This window comes from Thalassophryne amazonica, chromosome 23, assembly GCF_902500255.1.
Source record: "Thalassophryne amazonica chromosome 23, fThaAma1.1, whole genome shotgun sequence".
NCBI lineage: Eukaryota > Metazoa > Chordata > Actinopteri > Batrachoidiformes > Batrachoididae > Thalassophryne > Thalassophryne amazonica.
Genome location: NC_047125.1, coordinates 574,658 through 599,613, shown reverse-complemented (window position 1 = coordinate 599,613; position 24,956 = coordinate 574,658). Strand labels below are relative to the sequence as shown.

Genomic DNA, 24,956 nt, shown 5'->3' with positions numbered 1-24,956 from the left:
CTTTCGGTTACTTAGTTTAACTGAGATATCAGTTTTGTTTTATTTCGTACCAAAAAGTTTCTCTTTTTTCTTTGTACCGAAATCAGCTTATCCATTCATTTATTCATTCATTCAACATATGTCACATCTCATAGAATCCAATGGAGTCAACCTTGTTTGACCTTTACTTTGGAGACCAAACATTCAATGCATTGCATTTATAAGTCATAATTACATAATGTGGTACACTTTCCAATGAGATTGGTGTGTTTTTAAATTGTGACCTCTACCTGGCTGCAGTTGCCACCTCATGACCACCATACAGTTTTATGCAGGCCACCGATTACTGAGGCTGTAAGTGTGATTTGAGCACCTTAGGCGGTAACAACTACATCCAAATTGGCTTCAGGCTTTTGGACTTTGGGTCTTGGTGGCTTCCCTCACTGGTCTGAGGACCGACTAACCAAACTGTCGCACGCTTTACATTCCTGAATAATTGAGTGAGCTGAGTGTCAACAGATGTAAAATCAAGTTTTTAATCTGGTGGCTGCCAATAAAAATGAGAGACTAATTAAAACGCCCAGACGTTACGGTTGGACCCTTAAAAGTGAGAAGCACGCAGAAAAAGTGCTGGAATGTTTACACTCTTCACCAGACTTGGATGCAGTTCCCCTCAAAGTAAGATCATCTGCTCTATGAGCTGCTTTCAACTCTAACATGCTGTGATTGACAACTTAAATAAAAAAGAGTGATGTCAAGAAATCTCTGCTGCTGTACACTGAACAGAGCACAGTGAGTTTTATGATAACTGAGGTAAAGCTGAGTTTTCACCTTCCTGCTTCGAACGCAATAACTCGATGCAGAGTCCGGAGACAGCGTGCGGGTTCTGGGTCACAGGTTCTGGTCCGCATTCTTCTCAAGCCTCCTGCACTTCAAGTTCTGTTCGCTTCTGCAAACAGAAGAGAAGGTGACGGCTGGTGATCACATTTAATGACGCCTCTAGAAGGGGTGAAAGATTAAGACTGGAACTTTTAGGTCTCTCAGGTCAGCTAAGAAATAAATCAAAAACTAGAGCATTGTACTTATAGAGCACAACACAAATTTCCAATTCCACAAATTTTTACCTTGGAAAAATGTTCAAGGTCAAAGTCCTATTAGAAGTTGATTTTCATAAGATAAAATGTAATGAAATATATATCAAAAGGGCTTTTCAATGTTACAATCAAATATCTGCTAAATCTGCAGCAACTTAGTTTGTTCATTGAGAGTGTCGGTTGGCACCTCATTGTAACAAATGAGTGACAGAGGCACTTTTAATTGAGATATAATGCAAAATTACTCCAAATGGGACTTTCAATATTAAATTCAAGTGTCCACAAAATACACAATCCGGATAAGATCTGGATCAAACGTTGCCAGGCGGTAATGAGTGCTAGTCTGCACCTCATTTTCAAATATGAGAGTGATTGGGGAACGTTTGATTAAGAAAATAAATATAAATAATGTAAATAAAATGTAAAATATACATAGGGTTTTCAATGTTAAATTTAAATGGCTACAAATTCTACAACCCCTGGCAAAAATTATGGAATCACCGGCCTCGGTGGATGTTCATTCAGTTGTTTAATTTTGTAGAAAAAAAGCAGATCACAGACATGACACAAAACTAAAGTCATTTCAAATGGCAACTTTCTGGCTTTAAGAAACACTATAAGAAATCAAGAAAAAAAATTGTGGCAGTCAGTAACGGTTACTTTTTTAGACCAAGCAGAGGGAAAAAAATATGGAATCACTCAATTCTGAGGAATAAATTATGGAATCACCCTGTAAATTTTCATCCCCAAAACTAACACCTGCATCAAATCAGATCTGCTCATTAGTCTGCATCTAAAAAGGAGTGATCACACCTTGGAGAGCTGTTGCACCAAGTGGACTGACATGAATCATGGCTCCAACACGAGAGATGTCAATTGAAACAAAGGAGAGGATTATCAAACTCTTAAAAGAGAGTAAATCATCACGCAATGTTGCAAAAGATGTTGGTTGTTCACAGTCAGCTGTGTCTAAACTCTGGACCAAATACAAACAACATGGGAAGGTTGTTAAAGGCAAACATACTGGTAGACCAAGGAAGACATCAAAGCATCAAGACAGAAAACTTAAAGCAATATGTCTCAAAAATCGAAAATGCACAAAAAAACAAATGAGGAATGAATGGAAGGAAACTGGAGTCAACGTCTGTGACCGAACTGTAAGAAACAGCCTAAAGGAAATGGGATTTACATACAGAAAAGCTAAACGAAAGCCATCATTAACACCTAAACAGAAAAAAACAAGGTCACAATGGGCTAAGGAAAAGCAATCGTGGACTGTGGATGACTGGATGAAAGTCATATTCAGTGATGAATCTCGAATCTGCACTGGGCAAGGTGATGATGCTGGAACTTTTGTTTGGTGCCGTTCCAATGAGATTTATAATGATGACTGCCTGAAGAGAACATGTAAATTTCCACAGTCATTGATGATATGGGGCTGCATGTCAGGTAAAGGCACTGGGGAGATGGCTGTCATTACATCATCAATAAATGCACAAGTTTATGTTGATATTTTGGACACTTTTCTTATCCCATCAATTGAAAGGATGTTTGGGGATGATGAAATCATTTTTCAAGATGATAATGCATCTTGCCATAGAGCAAAAACTGTGAAAACATTCCTTGCAAAAAGACACATAGGGTCAGTGTCATGGCCTGCAAATAGTCCGGATCTTAATCCAATTGAAAATCTTTGGAATTTGAAGAAAATGGTCCATGACAAGGCTCCAACCTGCAAAGCTGATCTGGCAACAGCAATCAGAGAAAGTTGGAGCCAGATTGATGAAGAGTACTGTTTGTCACTCATTAAGTCCATGCCTCAGAGACTGCAAGCTGTTATAAAAGCCAGAGGTGGTGCAACAAAATACTAGTGATGTGTTGGAGCGTTCTTTTGTTTTTCATGATTCCATAATTTTTTTTCCTCAGAATTGAGTGATTCCATATTTTTTTCCTCTGCTTGGTCTAAAAAAGTAACCATTACTGACTGCCACAATTTTTTTTCCTGATTTCTTATAGTGTTTCTTAAATCCAGAAAGTTGTCATTTGAAATGACTTTAGTTTTGTGTCATGTCTGTGATCTGCTTTTTTTTCTACAAAATTAAACAACTGAATGAACATCCTCCGAGGCCGGTGATTCCATAATTTTTGCCAGGGGTTGTATAATCTGGATCAGACCCCGATCAAATTTTGTCAGGTGATAGTGAGTGTCAGTTTGCACCTCACTTTCAAATATGAGAGTGATTGGGGCATGTTTGATTAAGATATAAAGTAAAATATACATTATATATGGTTTTCAATGTTAAATTTAAATATCTCCAAAATCTGTACTCTGGATTCGATCTGGATCAAACGTTGTCAGTCGATAAAGGATACCATCCTACATAACACTGTCACATATGAAAGAAATTTGATCTCCATTGACAGAGTTATGAATTTCTGAAAATTTGTTCAATGTTAAAGGATAGGAATTTTTCCAATTTTCCAACATTTTTTCCTGACTTTGACCTTGAAAACTGAATCAGTTCTTGCCTATGAGGATATGAATCTTCAATAAAAACTTCATAATGACATATGACATATTGTGGGCTCCAGGCTGTTCAGAAACAGACAAACGGGGGCGAAAACATAACATCCTCCAACATCATTGGTGGATTAAAGGGCTTCTTGAACAACTTGGTGTTGCTGCAGTCAGTCAGATTTAATGTCATTTAGGTCAAGAACAGTTTAAAAGGATCGATGAGCAGTGGGATGCCGTCACACGTACCTGTCAGAGCGGCATCATGTTGCTGCAGCTGGCTGCTGAAGAAGCGTTCTCGTTGGGACACCTGCTCGTCCCAGGCCTCCAGGATGCGCAAGCGCTCGTGGGGCTCCAGCCTCAAGCTGTCCGGGTGGGATTCCTCGATGTGAGCACGCGCCCCCTCCACTGTGTGGGAGTACTGCAGCTCGCCGCACACTATGCACACCAGGAGCTGGTTGAGGGGGTCGTAGTCCATGAGGTAGCGACTTCTCCACGCGATGTCGTACACGGAATTTTCCTCACTGCTGTTACTGTTCCCGCAGTTAGCAAACAGAAACTCTGAGGAATCTGAAACACACAATGATAAAGCGGTATGGTCGCACAGTAAACATTAGACTGTGACGATAGCAACTCTCACGTGTGGGCAATTTTGGCAAGTCGGGCCATATCAGGCCGAGCTACAAACTGGTGCATCTTGGCTAATTTTCCACCCAGTTTCCAAGAAGAACATTGGTGCAACTCGCAAAAAAGTTTGGGGAAAATTGGGGAATGTTGCGCCATTTTGCTTGGACAATTCAGAATGAATTCAGAATGAAAGGAGTTGCTATCCTGAGAACAAGTCAAACCGCAGTCGTTCCGAGTTTGACCAAGTTTGGAAAAACTTCACAACCTTTCCCCAACTTCTGCCGCGCTACACCAACTTCCAGAGTCCCACCACGGGAACACACCGCACCAAAGTTAACCATCTATGAGAGCTGCTTCAGAACCGAGAAGACAAAGGACAATATTGTGTCTATTCTGAGAGATGTTATTTTAAGGAGGGGGCACAGGTGAGGTTTCACCTTCCAGCGGAGCGCTGAAACTCAACGAGGGGAACGAATCTGCATCAGAGCTGGAAGAGAGAGCAAGCAATTAAGTTCATGATTACATCACTGCGACAGGAACAAATCCAGCGAAATATTCAAACCTGCTCAGTCGCTCCGAGCCGTCAGACGAGCTCACCCAACGATCAGAATCCTACAGAGAAAACAACAAAAAATAAAAAAACGTGCTCAAGAAGCATCACACCGGGCTCAAAGTCTCCACATTCTTACATTTAAAAGAAAAAACAAAACAGCCAGTGACATTTCAGGCAAAGTGCCTGACGTGAGGTCAGTGTTTACAATTTCTGGAAAGTCAACGCCTCCAAACATCTTCAGTCTCCTTGATAATTAGCTTCAAGTCCCCTGCTAGCTTGCTAACATTAGATTGAGCACTGACACTACACTTTTAAAAGTAGACCTGCAATGAAATAAATGTGGTCAGATTTCAGAAAGAAATAGCTGATATGTATTTATAAGACCCTTGTGAATGCAGTAAAGTAAATCTGTAAGCCCAAATTTGTAATTCAGCGGAGAAATCTTCATTTAAAAATGACAAATTTGCAGCTAAAATTTAGCCCTCTGTGAAAACAGTTTGTACAGCCGTATCATTTCCATGACGTCAGGGACAAGACGACGCGCTCCCGCCTTCAGTCCGATCCCGAATTGAAATTAATTTTATCTGTTAGTAATGTTACTTATACACGTCCTGGTTTCAACATCCAAAAGTAAGCTGCAATGAATGTGAGATACAGATCTGTGTGCTCAGATCAGCAACGACATCGACAGCGGACGCCGTTCTTCCTCTCCCGCTCTCTGCCTCCGCTGCACTTATTAAGTCTGCGGGCTCGTTAACGAGCTCGTTAACCGCCGACGCAGGCCACTTACACCGCCCGTGTTTGCTTTGCAGCCGGTGTTGTGCCAGATTCAGCGCATAACACCGGCATCACCTCTCTGTCTACTGAATGGAGCTGCAGCACACTTGGCACAAGTCCTGAGATTACGCTCGCTGTTTTAATGCGAAGCGGCTGGTACACCTGTTGCTGCAAGGACAGACTTCTTGCGGCAAAATCCACAGCACCGCACGTCTCGGCAATCGGAGCCCCAGAGCTCCATGGACGCTGAGAGAGGTTTATATATTTTTAATGACTGGGATTCTTTGCGGGTGTCGCCTCCATATCCCGCGATGGTACCGGAGGCGAAAGACAGTAGATTTTCATTGCGACACCACTCAATCAAACGGGCGTATGAAAAAGTCCCCTAAAAATAATTTTCAAGCACAAATAAAAGAAATGTGTACTCACCAAACGTGCCACAAGACAATATGAAGTTCTAAAAAAAGTAGATCCTTCCGTATAAGACAAGAAAAAGGTGCAGATGCAAACTGACGTAAATCCACAAATTACAATTGGCGCAATGCATGCTGGGAGAGGGTCTTGTCCGTGACGTCTCGGCAGCGTCCATGATGAGAGGGACAATTTGCGGAGGGCTAAATGTTAGCTGTAAATTTGTCATTTTCAAATGAAGATTTCTCTGTTGAATGACAGATCTGGGCTTGTAGATTTACTTTACTACATTCAGAAGGATCTCATGTGTAAATCAATCAATCAATCAATTTTTTTTATATAGCGCCAAATCACAACAAACAGTTGCCTCAAGGCGCTTTATATTGTAAGGCAAGGCCATACAATAATTATGTAAAACCCCAACGGTCAAAACGACCCCCTGTGAGCAAGCACTTGGCTACAGTGGGAAGGAAAAACTCCCTTTTAACAGGAAGAAACCTCCAGCAGAACCAGGCTCAGGGAGGGGCAGTCTTCTGCTGGGACTGGTTGGGGCTGAGGGAGAGAACCAGGAAAAAGACATGCTGTGGAGGGGAGCAGAGATCGATCACTAATGATTAAATGCAGAGTGGTGCATACAGAGCAAAAAGAGAAAGAAACAGTGCATCATGGGAACCCCCCAGCAGTCTACGTCTATAGCAGCATAACTAAGGGATGGTTCAGGGTCACCTGATCCAGCCCTAACTATAAGCTTTAGCAAAAAGGAAAGTTTTAAGCCTAATCTTAAAAGTAGAGAGGGTGTCTGTCTCCCTGATCTGAATTGGGAGCTGGTTCCACAGGAGAGGAGCCTGAAAGCTGAAGGCTCTGCCTCCCATTCTACTCTTACAAACCCTAGGAACTACAAGTAAGCCTGCAGTCTGAGAGCGAAGCGCTCTATTGGGGTGATATGGTACTACGAGGTCCCTAAGATAAGATGGGACCTGATTATTCAAAACCTTATAAGTAAGAAGAAGAATTTTAAATTCTATTCTAGAATTAACAGGAAGCCAATGAAGAGAGGCCAATATAGGTGAGATATGCTCTCTCCTTCTAGTCCCCGTCAGTACTCTAGCTGCAGCATTTTGAATTAACTGAAGGCTTTTTAGGGAACTTTTAGGACAACCTGATAATAATGAATTACAATAGTCCAGCCTAGAGGAAATAAATGCATGAATTAGTTTTTCAGCATCACTCTGAGACAAGACCTTTCTGATTTTAGAGATATTGCGTAAATGCAAAAAAGCAGTCCTACATATTTGTTTAATATGCGCTTTGAATGACATATCCTGATCAAAAATGACTCCAAGATTTCTCACAGTATTACTAGAGGTCAGGGTAATGCCATCCAGAGTAAGGATCTGGTTAGACACCATGTTTCTAAGATTTGTGGGGCCAAGTACAATAACTTCAGTTTTATCTGAGTTTAAAAGCAGGAAATTAGAGGTCATCCATGTCTTTATGTCTGTAAGACAATCCTGCAGTTTAGCTAATTGGTGTGTGTCCTCTGGCTTCATGGATAGATAAAGCTGGGTATCATCTGCGTAACAATGAAAATTTAAGCAATACCGTCTAATAATACTGCCTAAGGGAAGCATATATAAAGTGAATAAAATTGGTCCTAGCACAGAACCTTGTGGAACTCCATAATTAACTTTAGTCTGTGAAGAAGATTCCCCATTTACATGAACAAATTGTAATCTATTAGACAAATATGATTCAAACCACCGCAGCGCAGTGCCTTTAATACCTATGGCATGCTCTAATCTCTGTAATAAAATTTTATGGTCAACAGTATCAAAAGCAGCACTGAGGTCTAACAGAACAAGCACAGAGATGAGTCCACTGTCCAAGGCCATAAGAAGATCATTTGTAACCTTCACTAATGCTGTTTCTGTACTATGATGAATTCTAAAACCTGACTGAAACTCTTCAAATAGACCATTCCTCTGCAGATGATCAGTTAGCTGTTTTACAACTACCCTTTCAAGAATTTTTGAGAGAAAAGGAAGGTTGGAGATTGGCCTATAATTAGCTAAGATAGCTGGGTCAAGTGATGGCTTTTTAAGTAATGGTTTAATTACTGCCACCTTAAAAGCCTGTGGTACATAGCCAACTAACAAAGATAGATTGATCATATTTAAGATCGAAGCATTAAATAATGGTAGGGCTTCCTTGAGCAGCCTGGTAGGAATGGGGTCTAATAAACATGTTGATGGTTTGGATGAAGTAACTAATGAAAATAACTCAGACAGAACAATCAGAGAGAAAGAGTCTAACCAAATACCGGCATCACTGAAAGCAGCCAAAGATAACGATACGTCTTTGGGATGGTTATGAGTAATTTTTTCTCTAATAGTTAAAATTTTGTTAGCAAAGAAAGTCATGAAGTCATTACTAGTTAAAGTTAATGGAATACTCAGCTCAATAGAGCTCTGACTCTTTGTCAGCCTGGCTACAGTGCTGAAAAGAAACCTGGGGTTGTTCTTATTTTCTTCAATTAGTGATGAGTAGAAAGATGTCCTAGCTTTACGGAGGGCTTTTTTATAGAGCAACAGACTCTTTTTCCAGGCTAAGTGAAGATCTTCTAAATTAGTGAGACGCCATTTCCTCTCCAACTTACGGGTTATCTGCTTTAAGCTACGAGTTTGTGAGTTATACCACGGAGTCAGACACTTCTGATTTAAAGCTCTCTTTTTCAGAGGAGCTACAGCATCCAAAGTTGTCTTCAATGAGGATGTAAAACTATTGACGAGATACTCTAACTCCCTTACAGAGTTTAGGTAGCTACTCTGCACTGTGTTGTTATATGGCATTAGAGAACATAAAGAAGGAATCATATCCTTAAACCTAGTTACAGCGCTTTCTGAAAGACTTCTAGTGTAATGAAACTTATTCCCTACTGCTGGGTAGTCCATCAGAGTAAATGTAAATGTTATTAAGAAATGATCAGACAGAAGGGAGTTTTCAGGGAATACTGTTAAGTCTTCTATTTCCATACCATAAGTCAGAACAAGATCTAAGATATGATTAAAGTGGTGGGTGGACTCATTTACTTTTTGAGCAAAGCCAATAGAGTCTAATAATAGATTAAATGCAGTGTTGAGGCTGTCATTCTCAGCATCTGTGTGGATGTTAAAATCGCCCACTATAATTATCTTATCTGAGCTAAGCACTAAGTCAGACAAAAGGTCTGAAAATTCACAGAGAAACTCACAGTAACGACCAGGTGGACGATAGATAATAACAAATAAAACTGGTTTTTGGGACTTCCAATTTGGATGGACAAGACTAAGAGACAAGCTTTCAAATGAATTAAAGCTCTGTCTGGGTTTTTGATTAATTAATAAGCTGGAATGGAAGATTGCTGCTAATCCTCCGCCCCGGCCCGTGCTACGAGAAAACATGAAAACTAAATGTAAGTCATTTTTTGTTCAAAAAATCTGACTGCATTTTTTTCAATGCAGGTCTCCTTTAAAGTAAAGATTTTTTCTGAGTTTTTAATGGCGTTCACACCATTTTGATGTAGAATACAAGTTACCAGCAGAGCGGGAGTCCGCCCTGCCAAGCCTATTGGAGGGGAACACTGGACGAAATGGTCTACTCTAGAACATTTACACTGCGTGTTGCTCAGCTACATGAGACGGGGGGATTAACTAGGATTCGGGTCTTTTGTAACAATCTCTGCAGGGATCTTACCCGTGTGTCTTGGGTTTGGGTTTGCACAGTGGGCTGCCAGTTGTTGGAAGCTCTCCTTTGGCTGCCGTCCCTGTTCAGAATGGCCTTTCTGGCCCTCTGCTCCTTCTTCTTTATCCTCCAGTACTCCCGCTTCCTCTTCAGGAAATCCTCCTCAGGCTCACCTGGGATCGGTTTTGGAGGAACCATGGTGCTTACAGGTGCCAGCTTGGAGGGAAGGGTCACCGTGCATTTGGGATCATTAGATGACTGAGGCGTCTTTATTGGACTGAAAGTTTGTCCGAGGGGTTGTATGTTTCGAAAGTTGATGCTAGACAGTGGGTTGTCCGGAGGTTTTAGAGTAGGAGGCAAGGGATTTAGGTCTGCATCTTGGAACATCCACTTTGGTAAACCTGTTGTGATCTCCCTGCAGTTCCCCAGTGCTGAAGCATCTTCATCGGCTCCGGTGAGGTCAGGTACAAACTGAGAAGGCTCAACGTGAATGAACGGCTCTGTGCTGGGTGAAGATGAAATGCTGCTGACGGGACGTTTGACCTGAATGGTATCAGGAGGCTGTCCGGAATTATCCGACGTAGGGCTGATGACCAGGATGTTGGGGATGCTGTGTAGAGTGTTCTGACTACTGACCGAGGACTTGGGGGGAAAGGCTGGTTTTGCTGGAGGATTCCCAGCCAGACCAGGAGCCTGAAGAATGAGGACACAGCACAAAGTATTTGTAATAAACAAGGACCACAGGAATAACGCAATCAAGACAAGAAAATGAAGGACATTCTTTTACTATTCAACCACCCTCACCTGGTTGCTCCTCTGAGCGGGCCGGCCGCCGTATCTTCCCTGTCGTTCCTTCTGCCTGGCTTTTAATTTGGCCCTTTGTTGCCTCTTCATCAGCTTCCAGTACTCCCTTTTCTTCTGCAGGCTGCTCATGCTGCAGATTTCTGACCCCGTGCGTCGATGCTGTTGTACTGATGGTGAGCCGAGTCCGTGCGCTTGTTGTGGCCGTGAGTATGCTCGATCAACAGGGGGGTGATGCAGCTTAGGTGGCTCTGGGGAGCAATACTGCTGGGGTTCTACTTTTCTCGGGCGAAGGATGTGGGTTTTGTATGTGGAAGGTTGATGTGGGCCATCACATGACAGCATGTACGGAGAAGCGTGGGAGGATGGCTCAGAAATGGAAAGCAGTGCCACCTCATTGGTGGAAGGAAGAGGTGGAAGTGACTCTGTCATTTGTGGTGGGTCCTTAGAATGAGAGTGTGGTGAACACGCAGGAACAGACACGTCAGCAGCACTGTGAACCTCCTCGTCAACGCCAAAAAACAGCTGAAGTAAATTCGACTTCATTTCCTGCTCCGATAACCCTTGTGTTTTACCAGACTCAGACTCCGGTTGGCCTGAAAGCTGCTCTAGCTTAACGTTCGTCTGCTGACTTTTACATTCCATCACGCTGCTCAGCGATTCCTCCAAGAGTTTCTTCATTGAGGCCACAGCTCGTAAAGTGGTGGCCTGGCTGTCTGTGCTCAGAGCCAGGTCCGGCTCTGGCTGAGGAGATGGGATAGGTGGTGTTTGTGGGGGAGAGGCTGGGGGTTTGATATCTGCACAGATGGCATGTTCTGGTTCGGAATTTAGGTCAACTGCTGGCACAGACTCGCTCTCTTGTTTTATGTCATTTGCACAAAGCGTGACTGGTGCACCGCTGTGGGAAAGACGTTGTGCATCTTGTGTACACTCAGCGAGGGTTCTGCTCGGCGGGACAGGGTCATTCACTTTTTGAAGCAGCGTTGGCCTTTGGGTCTTCCGCCTCTGCAGAGCTGCCTGCTTCAGCTGAGCGGCATGAGCCGCACGCTGTTCTCGTTTCTTAACCCTCCAGTATTCCCTCTTCTTTGCCATCCTCTCCTCCTCCGTCAACTCCACTTCCACAGAGGGCCCTGAGAGTGATGCCACATTATTCGAGAGGGCCATTTTCATGACACATGTCCCAAGACTTGACCCTGTGGTTGAAAGTGCATTTTGAAGGGTTTCTGGGTGAGCTAGCTTGAGCTGCCCTGCCAGTGCGGCAGAATTATTCAGGACGGTGGTCGCTCCTTCCTGTCGAGGTCTCAGTCTGACAGACAGTAAGTGTGGACTTTTGCTTGGCGACTGGCTACCAAGTGTACTCTGGACTTTGACATGTGCTGGGCGAAGTGAACGGCATGGTGGGTTTACCTGAATGGGTGCAATGCCTCTACTCTTCTTGTTGTGTTGCGCCATGAAGTTGGCACTTGAAAACACATTGGGAGCTTCTTCTCTTTTATGTGAGGTTGTGCCATAATCTAAGGGAACTTGGGGAATGTTGACCGTCACCGTCCCATCTTCTTTGATGAAGCCTCCAATGGTCTCGGAGTCATGTGTATAGGCACAACTTGGTGACTGAGCCAAGCTGCGGCCAGCCATCGTCCTGGCTCTCCTCATCTCTTCCAGGATTTTCTGGTACCGTTTCACTCGTCGCATCAAAGAGTCCTTCTCCTTCAAGCGAGCTTTCACCTGAGGTGACAGCTTAGCTCGTTGTTCACGCTTTTTAATCCGCCAGTACTCTCGCCTTTTGGCTAGTATCTGTTCAGGGGTGTCATTAGGGTCAATTCTGGGGCAATTCCTGCTATTGCTGATTAAAGCATAGGCTTTTCCCCTTAGGTTCCTTTGACTCATAAAAATTTTCTGTGCTTCAATGAACCTCTGTCTGGGAGTTTTACATCGAACAATCCCTCGAGGTGCATTAGAAAAACGCATGTAACCTGGAAGGTTTCCAGATAGTTCTGCTAGGTTTTTCTCAGAAACACCACCTAACATACTATGGTCCAGCGGAGCTCTTACTCTTATCTGAGGCATTTGCCGATTCTCGCTAAGGCTTGCTGGAGTTACATTTGATGGCTCAGTTGGGAATTTGCCTGCCTCCCTTTTGAGAGGTGTGTACGAGACCTTGCAGACACGGGCAAGACTTTGCTTCAGGCCTGGTCCTCTCATAGCTGAGTGAGAGTGTAGTTTCTGGACAACCACCCTGGCTGAAGCTAAAGCCGCCTCCCCATTCTGTGTCTTCTCTCTGGCTTTCGCGAGCTGAGCTGCTAGCTTTGCTCTCTGTTCTCGCTTTTTGAGCCGCCACTGCTCTCGTCGCTTGGCTGCTCTCTCCTCCTCAGACTCCAGGCAGGGTTGGGTATTGTCATCCTCTTTAGTCCTCTTGGCGGTAACCCAGGCACTCTTTGCCCTGCTTTGTGGTGCTGCCTTTGCAGCTTTGCCCTCGATTTTAACAGAGCTACGCGTTGATGTCGCTTGAATCCCCTTATCGGTAATGTTAGTTATTAAGGGTTCCGGCTGAATGCGAACCGCACCTTGTTCCTTGTGGGGACTTTGGGGCACTAACGGATGCTGCATAGACACACGTGGCTGAGGTGCTGCTTTAGCGGAGCTGCCATTGGTGATAGTCAGTGTGGTCAATCTGACGACAGGCACTGAGGAAGTGGCACTGAGTTGGATTCCACTGGGTCTGAGTGAGGTAACCGTTTGGCTTGCAGCACCCCTTGTCATCTCGTATTTACTCCCAGCAGCTGTGGTAGAGATGGAACACAACTGAGGTGGGACTTTGCTGAGATTTCGTGTTCGGAGCTGCTTTCCATTTTGGGATTGAGCGGTTTCAGATGACTGGTTCCGCGGCGTAAGTCTGCTCTGTTGTACTGGAGTCACAGCGAGCATTCTGCAGGACTTATTGTTCTCCTGCAATGGAGAAGAGGAAGCAACCAAGGAGCTGTAAGAACTGGAGTTCACCACTGCAGAGCCATTCAGGTGTAGGAGTTTTTCACCTCCTTCACCTTGTTTTAGCGTTCCCCTCCCCTCCGACAGGCGGGCCCTCTGCTCTCGCTTTTTGGTTCTCCAGTATTCCCGCTTTTGGGCGAGGGTGGCATCATCATAGGGTGAACTAGCACGGTAGCGCCGGGATGTTGAACCACTTTTACCTTTTGCACACGACATGCTGCCTCCAGCTTTTACAGGCCGCTGATCAACTTCATTGCTTCAATCCAGAACTCTTCGTGCCCAGCGCAGCGCCGAAGACTTACATTTCGGGGATCTGCTGAATGACGTCACAGTTGCCGTCTTTGCTTTGCAGAGCAACCGCCGACCCTCTCACACATCACAGAAAAGTGCAGCTGACCTGAAGGAGAGAAAACAAGCGCAATTTACTGCTTTTGTCACTCTCACGATAATAAACGTGTTTGTTCTGAGCCCCCTGCTCCCCCAAACCACGGTTACCTCCATCCAATACAGGACCAACAGCCTACAGACTTTCCTTACAAACAGTTTTTATGAGCACCTCCCCTCACCTTTTGGTTCTTCACGACACATTTAGTTCCTGTAGAAAGCACTCGCCTCCTGGGTCTTTTATCTTTTTTGTTCCTTTATGACATGAAATGAACATACAGTGAGGAACACAAGTATTTCAACACCCTGCAGTTTTGCAAGTTCTCCCACTTAGAAATCATGGAGGGTTCTGAAATTTTCATCTTAGGTGCATGTGCACTGTGAGAGACATAATCTAAAAAAAAAAAACACAATCTGGAAATCACAATGTAGGATTTTTTTAATAATTTATTTGTATGTTACTGCTGCAAATAAGTATTTGAACACCTACCAACCAGCAAGAATTCTGGCTCACACAGACCTGTTAATTTTTCTTTAAGAAGCCCTCTTATTCTGCACTCTTTACCTGTATTAATTGCACCTGTTTGAACTTGTTACCTGTATAAAAGACACCTGTTCACACACTCAATCACACTCCAACCTGTCCACCATAGCCAAGACCAAAGAGCTGTCTAAGGACACCAGGGACAAAACTGTAGACCTGCACAAGGCTGGGATGGACTACAGGACAACAGGCAAGCAGCTTGGTAGAAGACAACAACTGTTATGATTATTTATTAGAAAGTGGAAGAAACACAAGATGACTGTCAGTCTCCCTCGGTGTTGTGTGTTGGGGGGGGCGTGGCTGGATGTTTTGGTGTTCTTTTCTTTTCTTTGCTCTCCAGGTGGCATGAGGGCTGATTTGTCTGTGAAGAAGGTGCTGGCTGAAGACTCTTCACCCTCATCAACATCATGGAAAGCACCTGTGCTTGGTGCTCACGTGCAACCTGGACGACTTGCAGCTGAAGCAGATAATTGGATGGCGTTCTGCATTTAAGTCATGTGTGATTCAAGCAGAACTGCCGGGAACTCGACCTTGTGACGTTCGTTTGTGAGACGCTGAGGACCGCGCCTGGGTTTGACACATCGAGCCTGTGAAGCAGGGAGGGGTGAGGACACATGCTGTCAGCACACACGAAAGGTAATTAAGTGTTTAAGTACTTGTTGATAGTAACTTGGTGTTTTGTTACACAGTGTACTGGAATTGTAAAGAGAATTGCGTAGTTTGCTTCTCACTGCTGTGGCGTGAAGGATAAGTGATCCTCCACTTGTTGTGAGAGGCTGCTCATTTGCATAAAGTAAAAAAAGAGGACACTGACCTGAGTGTGTTGCTGGCAGCGTGTGTTTATTGGAAGATATAGTTGTATCTGTTGATTTACCTCACCGTCTCTTTGCTTCACAGAGAATCAGTTTGTCGTGTCCACCTGGGGGGTGTTTGGCGGTGGTAGGAAGTCCAGGAGCGCCGGCTTTAATCCTTGCGGGCGCTGGAGAGCGAGCCGCGGATCACTCCACCAGAGGGACGTTGTTTTTTTTTTATGTTTTTACACTTTTAAACACAGGTGTATAATAAATAGTTTTTGTTTGGAACCGTTTTCTGGTTATTTTTAGCGCTGGGTCCTGTCTGACGCAGGTTCGCTCCTCAATCCGCGTCGACACATAACACTCGGTCTGGGATTCCATGCAAGATCTCACTTTGTGGGGTAAGGATGATTCTGAGAAAACTCAGAACTACACAGGAGGACCTGGTCAATGACCTGAAGAGAGCTGGGACCACAGTCACAAAGATTACATTAGTAACATGATGCTGTCATGGTTTAAAATCCTGCAGGGCAGCAAGGTCTCCCTGCTAAAGCCAGCACATGTCCAGGCCCGTTTGAAGTTCACCAGTGACCATCTGGATGATCCAGAGGAGGCATGGGAGAAGGCCATGTGGTCAGATCAATCAATCAATCAATTTTTTTTTATATAGTGCCAAATCACAACAAACAGTTGCCCCAAGGCGCTTTATATTGTAAGGCAAGGCCATACAATAATTATGTAAAACCCCAACGGTCAAAACGACCCCCTGTGAGCAAGCACTTGGCTACAGTGGGAAGGAAAAACTCCCTTTTAACAGGAAGAAACCTCCAGCAGAACCAGGCTCAGGGAGGGGCAGTCTTCTGCTGGGACTGGTTGGGGCTGAGGGAGAGAACCAGGAAAAAGACATGCTGTGGAGGGGAGCAGAGATCGATCACTAATGATTAAATGCAGAGTGGTGCATACAGAGCAAAAAGAGAAAGAAACAGTGCATCATGGGAACCCCCCAGCAGTCTACGTCTATAGCAGCATAACTAAGGGATGGTTCAGGGTCACCTGATCCAGCCCTAACTATAAGCTTTAGCAAAAGGAAAGTTTTAAGCCTAATCTTAAAAGTAGAGAGGGTATCTGTCTCCCTGATCTGAATTGGGAGCTGGTTCCACAGGAGAGGAGCCTGAAAGCTGAAGGCTCTGCCTCCCATTCTACTCTTACAAACCCTAGGAACTACAAGTAAGCCTGCAGTCTGAGAGCGAAGCGCTCTATTGGGGTGATATGGTACTACGAGGTCCCTAGATAAGATGGGACCTGATTATTCAAAACCTTATAAGTAAGAAGAAGAATTTTAAATTCTATTCTAGAATTAACAGGAAGCCAATGAAGAGAGGCCAATATGGGTGAGATATGCTCTCTCCTTCTAGTCCCCGTCAGTACTCTAGCTGCAGCATTTTGAATTAACTGAAGGCTTTTCAGGGAACTTTTAGGACAACCTGATAATAATGAATTACAATAGTCCAGCCTAGAGGAAATAAATGCATGAATTAGTTTTTCAGCATCACTCTGAGACAAGACCTTTCTAATTTTAGAGATATTGCGTAAATGCAAAAAAGCAGTCCTACATATTTGTTTAATATGCGCTTTGAATGACATATCCTGATCAAAAATGACTCCAAGATTTCTCACAGTATTACTAGAGGTCAGGGTAATGCCATCCAGAGTAAGGATCTGGTTAGACACCATGTTTCTAAGATTTGTGGGGCCAAGTACAATAACTTCAGTTTTATCTGAGTTTAAAAGCAGGAAATTAGAGGTCATCCATGTCTTTATGTCTGTAAGACAATCCTGCAGTTTAGCTAATTGGTGTGTGTCCTCTGGCTTCATGGATAGATAAAGCTGGGTATCATCTGCGTAACAATGAAAAGGGAAGCATGTATAAAGTGAATAAAATTGGTCCTAGCACAGAACCTTGTGGAACTCCATAATTAACCTTAGTCTGTGAAGAAGATTCCCCATTTACATGAACAAATTGTAATCTATTAGACAAATATGATTCAAACCACCGCAGCGCAGTGCCTTTAATACCTATGGCCAGATGAGACCAACACAGAGCTTTTTGGAATCAACTCCACTTGCTGTGTTTAGAGGATGAGAACAACCCCAAGAAAACCATCCCAACCGTGAAGCATGGGGGTGGAAACATCATACTCTGAGGATGCTCTTCTGCAAAGGGGACAGGACGACTGCACCGTATTGAAGGGAGGATGGATGGGGTCATGTATTGTGAGATTTTGGCAAACAACCTCCTTCCCTCAGTAAGAGCATTGAAGATGGGTCATGGCTGGATCTTCCAGCATGACAATGACCCCAAACACACAGCCAGGGCAACTAAGGAGGGGCTCCATAAGAAGCATTTCAAGGTCCTGGAGTGGCCTGGCCCGTCTACAGACCTGAACTCAATAGAAAATCTTTGGAGGGAGCTGAAACTCCAAACCTGAAACATTTGGAGAAGATCTGTATGGAGGAGTGGACCAAAATCCCTGCTGCAGTGTGTGAAAACCTGGTGAAAAACTACAGGAAACGTTTGACCTCTGCAATTGCAAACAAAGGCTACTGTACCAAATATTAACATTGCTTTTCACAGATGTTCAAATACTTATTTGCAGCAGTAACATACAATTATTAAAAAAATTATACATTGTGATTTCCGGATTATTTATTTATTTTATTTTTTTTAAGATTATGTCTCTCACAGTGGACATGCACCTAAGATGAAAATTTCAGACCCCTCCATGATTTCTAAGTGGGAGAACTTGCAAAACCGCAGGGTGTTCAAATACTTATTTTCCTCACTGTAATCATAAAAATTTTTAGTTATTTTGTTTATAATAGAACTTACAACAATTTAAATTAATCCCTCCAGGGTGTCCTGGGTCTTTCCGGGGCCTCCTCCCACTTTGATGTGCCTGGAAGACCTCTATAAGGAGACCAATGGGGGGCATCCTCACCAGATGCCCCAAACCACCTCAGGTGGCTTCTTTTGATGCAAAGAAGCAGCGACTCTACTCTGAATCTGTCTTGGATAGTCAAGTGTCTCACCCTGACCCAGGGTGTAAGCCCAGATACCTCCTGCTTGTATCTGCAACAACAAATGAGATGAGGTGGTCGTATATGTAGTATATTGGCATTGGGCGGACATACGGGAACATGACTGCATCTAGCGAATGAATTCTTACCTTCAGATTCGCCACTTCGCCAGGAGTAATGTATACTCGCCTTCACCCTGACCATGTAATATGTATCCATAATGTCCAAATACTCATGGAGTTTGGCATATATCAAACCAGAGCGAGATGGGGTTGCCTAGCAACTGTACTGTCAAAGGTGAGGCATCATCACAAATGTCTCTGTGATCTCACACCCGGGTGAGAGTCCCAGTAACTCATCAAAAAGTTTGGGTTTCCATTACTACCAGCAGCTTAAGCCTTCAGACAACACGGAGGGAAGAAAAACCCACAGGCGGCACACATACGTCACAAGACCGAAACCCATTTAAAATGTTACTTTTCTCTCTTAAATCCGTGAAAACGTGACAAACTCTTACCACACCGCACATTTCTTTTCTTGAGTGACATTAAAACGATAAACCTCCGTGTGTATCGCGCTAACAAGAGAGGACACCGGAAGTAGGAGGACACTGTCCCTTTAAAGGTGTCCCTCCGGCTAAACCCGATAACATGAGTCGTTTTTTTTTATCCTTTAATGTGTTTTTGCTGGACGGCGTCCGAACGGGAGCGTCGTTCCCCGATGGGACAAACGTCCACGGCGGAAAAAGTCCGTCAGTTAAAACCACGGAGACACAAAGGACCTGTTTGTGACGCTGCGCGCGCGCCCGTCCCCCGCCCGCGCGCCATAAAAGCCGAAGATTAGCGCGCGCGCCTGTGCGTGCGTGTGAGAGACAAAGGACAAAAAAAAAGCACAAATCACACACTAAAGCCGTTACCTTTCCGTTAAACACACGTGAGTTTCCGGGACAGTTTGTGGACACACAGACGTCGCTCGGACACTGACGCTGCTCCTCGTCAGCAGGCTGCTCCAAGGACCAGGATGTTCCCTGTGCGCGTGTGTCCACACCGACACTACGCCCCCTACAAAAAAAAGTCCCAATAAATACACCCAAATATACAGGGGGGCACACAGGGGTCAATCCTGACGTCACGTGTTCTATTTCCTATCGGAACAGTTGGACAAAAGTCTATTGATTTATAGACTCTGCACAGCTGACCTCGATCTTGGTTTAAAGGGGACATGGATCCACTGTGGACAGGGACTCCAATGTGCTGTTTTAAAGGGGACATAAATCCACTGTGGACAGGGACTCCAATGTGCTGTTTTAAGGGGGACATAAATCCACTGTGGACAGGGACTCCAATGTGTTGTTTTAAAGGGGACATAAATCCACTGTGGACAGGGACTCCAATGTGCTGTTTTAAAGGGGACATAAATCCACTGTGGACAGGGACTCCAATGTGCTGTTTTAAAGGGGACACAAATCCACTGTGGACTGGGACTCCAATGTGCTGTTTTAAAGGGGACATGGATCCACTGTGGACAGGGACTCCAATGTGCTGTTTTAAAGGGGACATAAATCCACTGTGGACAGGGACTCCAATGTGTTGTTTTAAAGGGGACATAAATCCACTGTGGACAGGGACTCCAATGTGCTGTTTTAAGGGGGACATAAATCCACTGTGGACAGGGACTCCAATGTGTTGTTTTAAAGGGGACATAAATCCACTGTGGACTGGGACTCCAATGTGCTGTTTTAAGGGGGACATAAATCCACTGTGGACAGGGACTCCAATGTGTTGTTTTAAAGGGGACATAAATCCACTGTGGACAGGGACTCCAATGTGCTGTTTTAAGGGGGACATAAATCCACTGTGGACAGGGACTCCAATGTGCTGTTTTAAAGGGGACATAAATCCACTGTGGACAGGGACTCCAATGTGTTGTTTTAAAGGGGACATAAATCCACTGTGGACAGGGACTCCAATGTGCTGTTTTAAGGGGGACATAAATCCACTGTGGACAGGGACTCCAATGTGTTGTTTTAAAGGGGACATAAATCCACTGTGGACTGGGACTCCAATGTGCTGTTTTAAGGGGGACATAAATCCACTGTGGACAGGGACTCCAATGTGTTGTTTTAAAGGGGACATAAATCCACTGTGGACAGGGACTCCAATGTGCTGTTTTAAGGGGGACATAAATCCACTGTGGACAGGGACTCCAATGTGCTGTTTTAAAGGGGACACAAATCCACTGTGGACTGGGACTCCAATGTGCTGTTTTAAAGGGGACATGGATCCACTGTGGACAGGGACTCCAATGTGCTGTTTTAAGGGGGACATAAATCCACTGTGGACAGGGACTCCAATGTGTTGTTTTAAAGGGGACATAAATCCACTGTGGACAGGGACTCCAATGTGCTGTTTTAAGGGGGACATAAATCCACTGTGGACAGGGACTCCAATGTGCTGTTTTAAAGGGGACACAAATCCACTGTGGACTGGGACTCCAATGTGCTGTTTTAAAGGGGACATGGATCCACTGTGGACAGGGACTCCAATGTGCTGTTTTAAAGGGGACATAAATCCACTGTGGACAGGGACTCCAATGTGCTGTTTTAAGGGGGACATAAATCCACTGTGGACAGGGACTCCAATGTCCTGTTGTAAAGGGGATATAAATCCACTGTGGACAGGGACTCCAATGTGCTGTTTTAAAGGGGACATAAATCCACTGTGGACAGGGACTCCAATGTGCTGTTTTAAGGGGACATAAATCCACTGTGGACAGGGACTCCAATGTCCTGTTGTAAAGGGGATATAAATCCACTGTGGACAGGGACTCCAATGTCCTGTTGTAAAGGGGATATAAATCCACTGTGGACAGGGACTCCAATGTGCTGTTTTAAAGGGGACATAAATCCACTGTGGACAGGGACTCCAATGTGCTGTTTTAAAGGGGACACAAATCCACTGTGGACTGGGACTCCAATGTGCTGTTTTAAAGGGGACACAAATCCACTGTGGACTGGGACTCCAATGTGCTGTTTTAAAGGGGACACAAATCCACTCTGGACAGGGACTCCAATGTGCTGTTTTAAAGGGGACATAAATCCACTGTGGACAGGGACTCCAATGTCCTGTTGTAAAGGGGATATAAATCCACTGTGGACAGGGACTCCAATGTCCTGTTGTAAAGGGGATATAAATCCACTGTGGACAGGGACTCCAATGTCCTGTTGTAAAGGGGATATAAATCCACTGTGGACAGGGACTCCAATGTGCTGTTTTAAAGGGGACATAAATCCACTGTGGACAGGGACTCCAATGTCCTGTTGTAAAGGGGATATAAATCCACTGTGGACAGGGACTCCAATGTCCTGTTGTAAAGGGGATATAAATCCACTGTGGACAGGGACTCCAATGTCCTGTTGTAAAGGGGATATAAATCCACTGTGGACAGGGACTCCAATGTCCTGTTGTAAAGGGGATATAAATCCACTGTGGACAGGGACTCCAATGTGCTGTTTTAAAGGGGACATAAATCCACTGTGGACAGGGACTCCAATGTGCTGTTTTAAAGGGGACATAAATCCACTGTGGACAGGGACTCCAATGTGCTGTTTTAAAGGGGACACGGATCCACTGTCGACAGGGACTCCAATGTCCTGTTGTAAAGGGGATATAAATCCACTGTGGACAGGGACTCCAATGTCCTGTTGTAAAGGGGATATAAATCCACTGTGGACAGGGACTCCAATGTCCTGTTGTAAAGGGGATATAAATCCACTGTGGACAGGGACTCCAATGTGCTGTTTTAAAGGGGACATAAATCCACTGTGGACAGGGACTCCAATGTGCTGTTTTAAAGGGGACATAAATCCACTGTGGACAGGGACTCCAATGTGCTGTTTTAAAGGGGACATAAATCCACTGTGGACAGGGACTCCAATGTCCTGTTGTAAAGGGGACTAGGATCCACTCTGGACAGGAACTCCAATGTCTTGTTGTAAAGGGGACATAAATCCACTGTGGACAGGGACTCCAATGTGCTGTTGTAAAGGGGACAAGGATCCACTGTGGACAGTGACTCCAAAGTGCTGTTGTAAAGGGGACAAGGATCTACTGTGGACAGTGACTCCAATGTCCTGTTGTAAAGGGGACAAGGATCCACTGTGGACAGTGACTCCAAAGTGCTGTTGTAAAGGGGACAAGGATCTACTGTGGACAGTGACTCCAATGTGCTGTTGTAAAGGGGACAAGGATCCACTGTGGACAGTGACTCCAAAGTGCTGTTGTAAAGGGGACAAGGATCTACTGTGGACAGTGACTCCAAAGTGCTGTTGTAAAGGGGACAAGGATCCACTGTGGACAGTGACTCCAAAGTGCTGTTGTAAAGGGGACAAGGATCTACTGTGGACAGTGACTCCAAAGTGCTGTTGTAAATGGGACATGGATCCACTGTGGACAGTGACTCCAATGTCCTGTTTTAAAGGGGACAAGGATCCACTGTGGACAGTGACTCCAATGTGCTGTTGTAAAGGGGACATGGATCCACTGTGGACATTAAATCCAATGTGCTGTTATAAAGGGGACAAGGATCCACTGTGGACAAGGACTCCAATGTCCTGTTTTAAAGGGGACATGGATCCACTGTGGACAAGAACTCCAATGTCCTGTTTAAAGGAGACAAGGATCCACTGTGGACAAGGACTCCAATGTCCTGTTTTAAAGGGGACAAGGATCCACTGTGGACAAGGACTCCAATGTCCTGTTTTAAAGGGGACATGGATTCACTGTGGACAGGGACTCCAATGTCTTGTTTTAAAGGGGACAACAATGACGGCGCTTTAATAACAATCCTTTAATTTACTTTGTCCATTAATTTATGGGATCTAGTAAAACTGTGTATAAAAAGGCTTTAATTGATAAAAATTTAATGTGAAAAATCAAGAACATCTTCATGGTGTAAGTTTAACTCCATTGTGACATTGAACTGAGGCAAAATGATAAAAACCCTCACTGTCCAAATACTTATGAACCTTTCATTGTGAAATCTCTCCTAATATTGTTTGATCTTGTTTGCTGATCCTTGATCCTGATCAGTGACCTTTTATTTCAATCACTGAGATTTGATTTGGATTACTGAACTTTAATTGTGATCTTTGATCCTGATCACTCATCTTCAATTCTGAACTTTGATATTCACCACTGACACTTGATCTTGATCAGTGACATTTTATCTTAATCACTGAGCTTTTATTTGGATGGCTTGTTATGCTTGTTATTTTTTATTTTGATCACTCATCTTTGATCCTGAACTTTGATCTTCATCATTGACCCTTGATTCTGATCAATGACCTTTCACCCCAAACACTGACCTGTGATTTGGATGGCTGATCTTTGTGATCTTTGACACTGATCACTCATCTTTGTTCCTGAACTTTGGTATTCATCAGACCCCGATCCTGATCAGTGACCTTTTATCCCAATCACTGAGCTTTGACTTGGATTGCTGAACTTTGACTGTGATCTTTGATCTTGATCAGTCATCTTTGATCCTGAACTTTTACCTTCATCAGGCCCTTGATCTTGATCAGTGACCTTTTATACAAGTCACTGAGCTTTTATTTGTATTGCTTACCTTTGATTGTGATCTTTGTTCCTGATCACTCCTCTTTGATTCTGAGATTTGAGATCATCATAACAGACCCTTGATCCTGGTCTGTGACTTGTTTCCCAGTCACTGAGTTTTGATTTGTATTGCTGAACTCTGTGATCTTTGATCCTGATATTTGGTCTTCCTTACTGACGCTTGATCCTGATCAGTGACCTTTTATCCCAATCACTGATCTTTGATTTGGATTGCTTACCTTTGACTGTGATCTTTGATCCTGATTGCTCCTGCACTCCTGAACTTTGATCATCATTACAGACCCTTGATCCTCGTGTATGGCTTGTTTCCCAGTCACTAAGCTTTGATTTGGTTTTCTGGCCTGTTATTGTGATCTTTTGTCCTGATCACTCTTCTTTGATCCAGAACTTTGATCTTCAACACTGACCCTTGATCCTGATCACTGAACTTTATTCTCAGTGACTGAGCTTTGATTTGGGTTGCTGATGTTTGATTGTGATTTTTGATCCTGATAACTCCTTTTTTATCCTGAACTTTGATCCAGATTGCTGATAATTGATCCTGTGCACTGACATTTGAACCAGATTTTTGATCCATGATCAAAGTTCAATGTTCAAACGTGTTAAGGTGGGATCGGGATCACAGACCAAAGTGTAGATCCAGATCCACACCAAATCTTAACGCATTCTTTCCTCACGAAATGTCTTCCTCCTCACCAAATTTAACTGTAATCTAGTCATGCCATTTTGACCCGCGTCACATCCACGTGAACACCGATCAAGAAGTGTGCTTTACATATCAAAGTGAATTTTTCAAGAGATCATAAGAAATACTGAGGCAGAACCACAAAGCACTCATGGTTTTTCCACAAAGGAACAAAAGTTGTCCCCAAATCTGTCCACTGATACACTGGATCAGGGGTGGCCAAGTTCGGTCCTCGAGAGCCACCTTCCTGACACTCTTAGTTGTCTCCCTGCTCCAACACACCTGAATCCAATGAAAGACTCATTAAAAGTCTGCTAACGAGTCTTTCATTGGATTCACCCCTGCTCTGGATGGTGACATCATGAGAGGA

At 44.1% G+C, this 24,956-nt stretch overlaps 1 protein-coding gene across 2 annotated transcripts; it reads right to left on the bottom strand.

Moving 5' to 3' along the window:
• Positions 1–293: 293 nt before the first annotated feature.
• On the bottom strand, positions 294–19,278 carry si:dkey-28a3.2. 2 transcript variants are annotated; one of them, XM_034164345.1, is made up of 8 exons: positions 19,179–19,278; positions 13,773–13,859; positions 10,481–13,742; positions 9,689–10,369; positions 4,778–4,827; positions 4,653–4,702; positions 3,838–4,158; positions 294–928 (listed from the first exon to the last, which is right to left on the bottom strand). In XM_034164345.1, exons 3-8 carry the CDS (start codon positions 13,676–13,678, stop codon positions 912–914), a joined length of 4,317 nt encoding a protein of 1,438 aa, XP_034020236.1. In that variant the 5' UTR covers positions 13,679–13,742; positions 13,773–13,859; positions 19,179–19,278; the 3' UTR covers positions 294–911. The 2 variants fall into 2 exon arrangements, with proteins under 2 accessions (XP_034020236.1, XP_034020237.1); XM_034164346.1 differs by lacking the exon at positions 19,179–19,278 and adding an exon at positions 18,075–18,095 and having other exon boundaries at positions 10,481–13,859.
• Between the last annotated feature and the right edge of the window lie 5,678 nt (positions 19,279–24,956).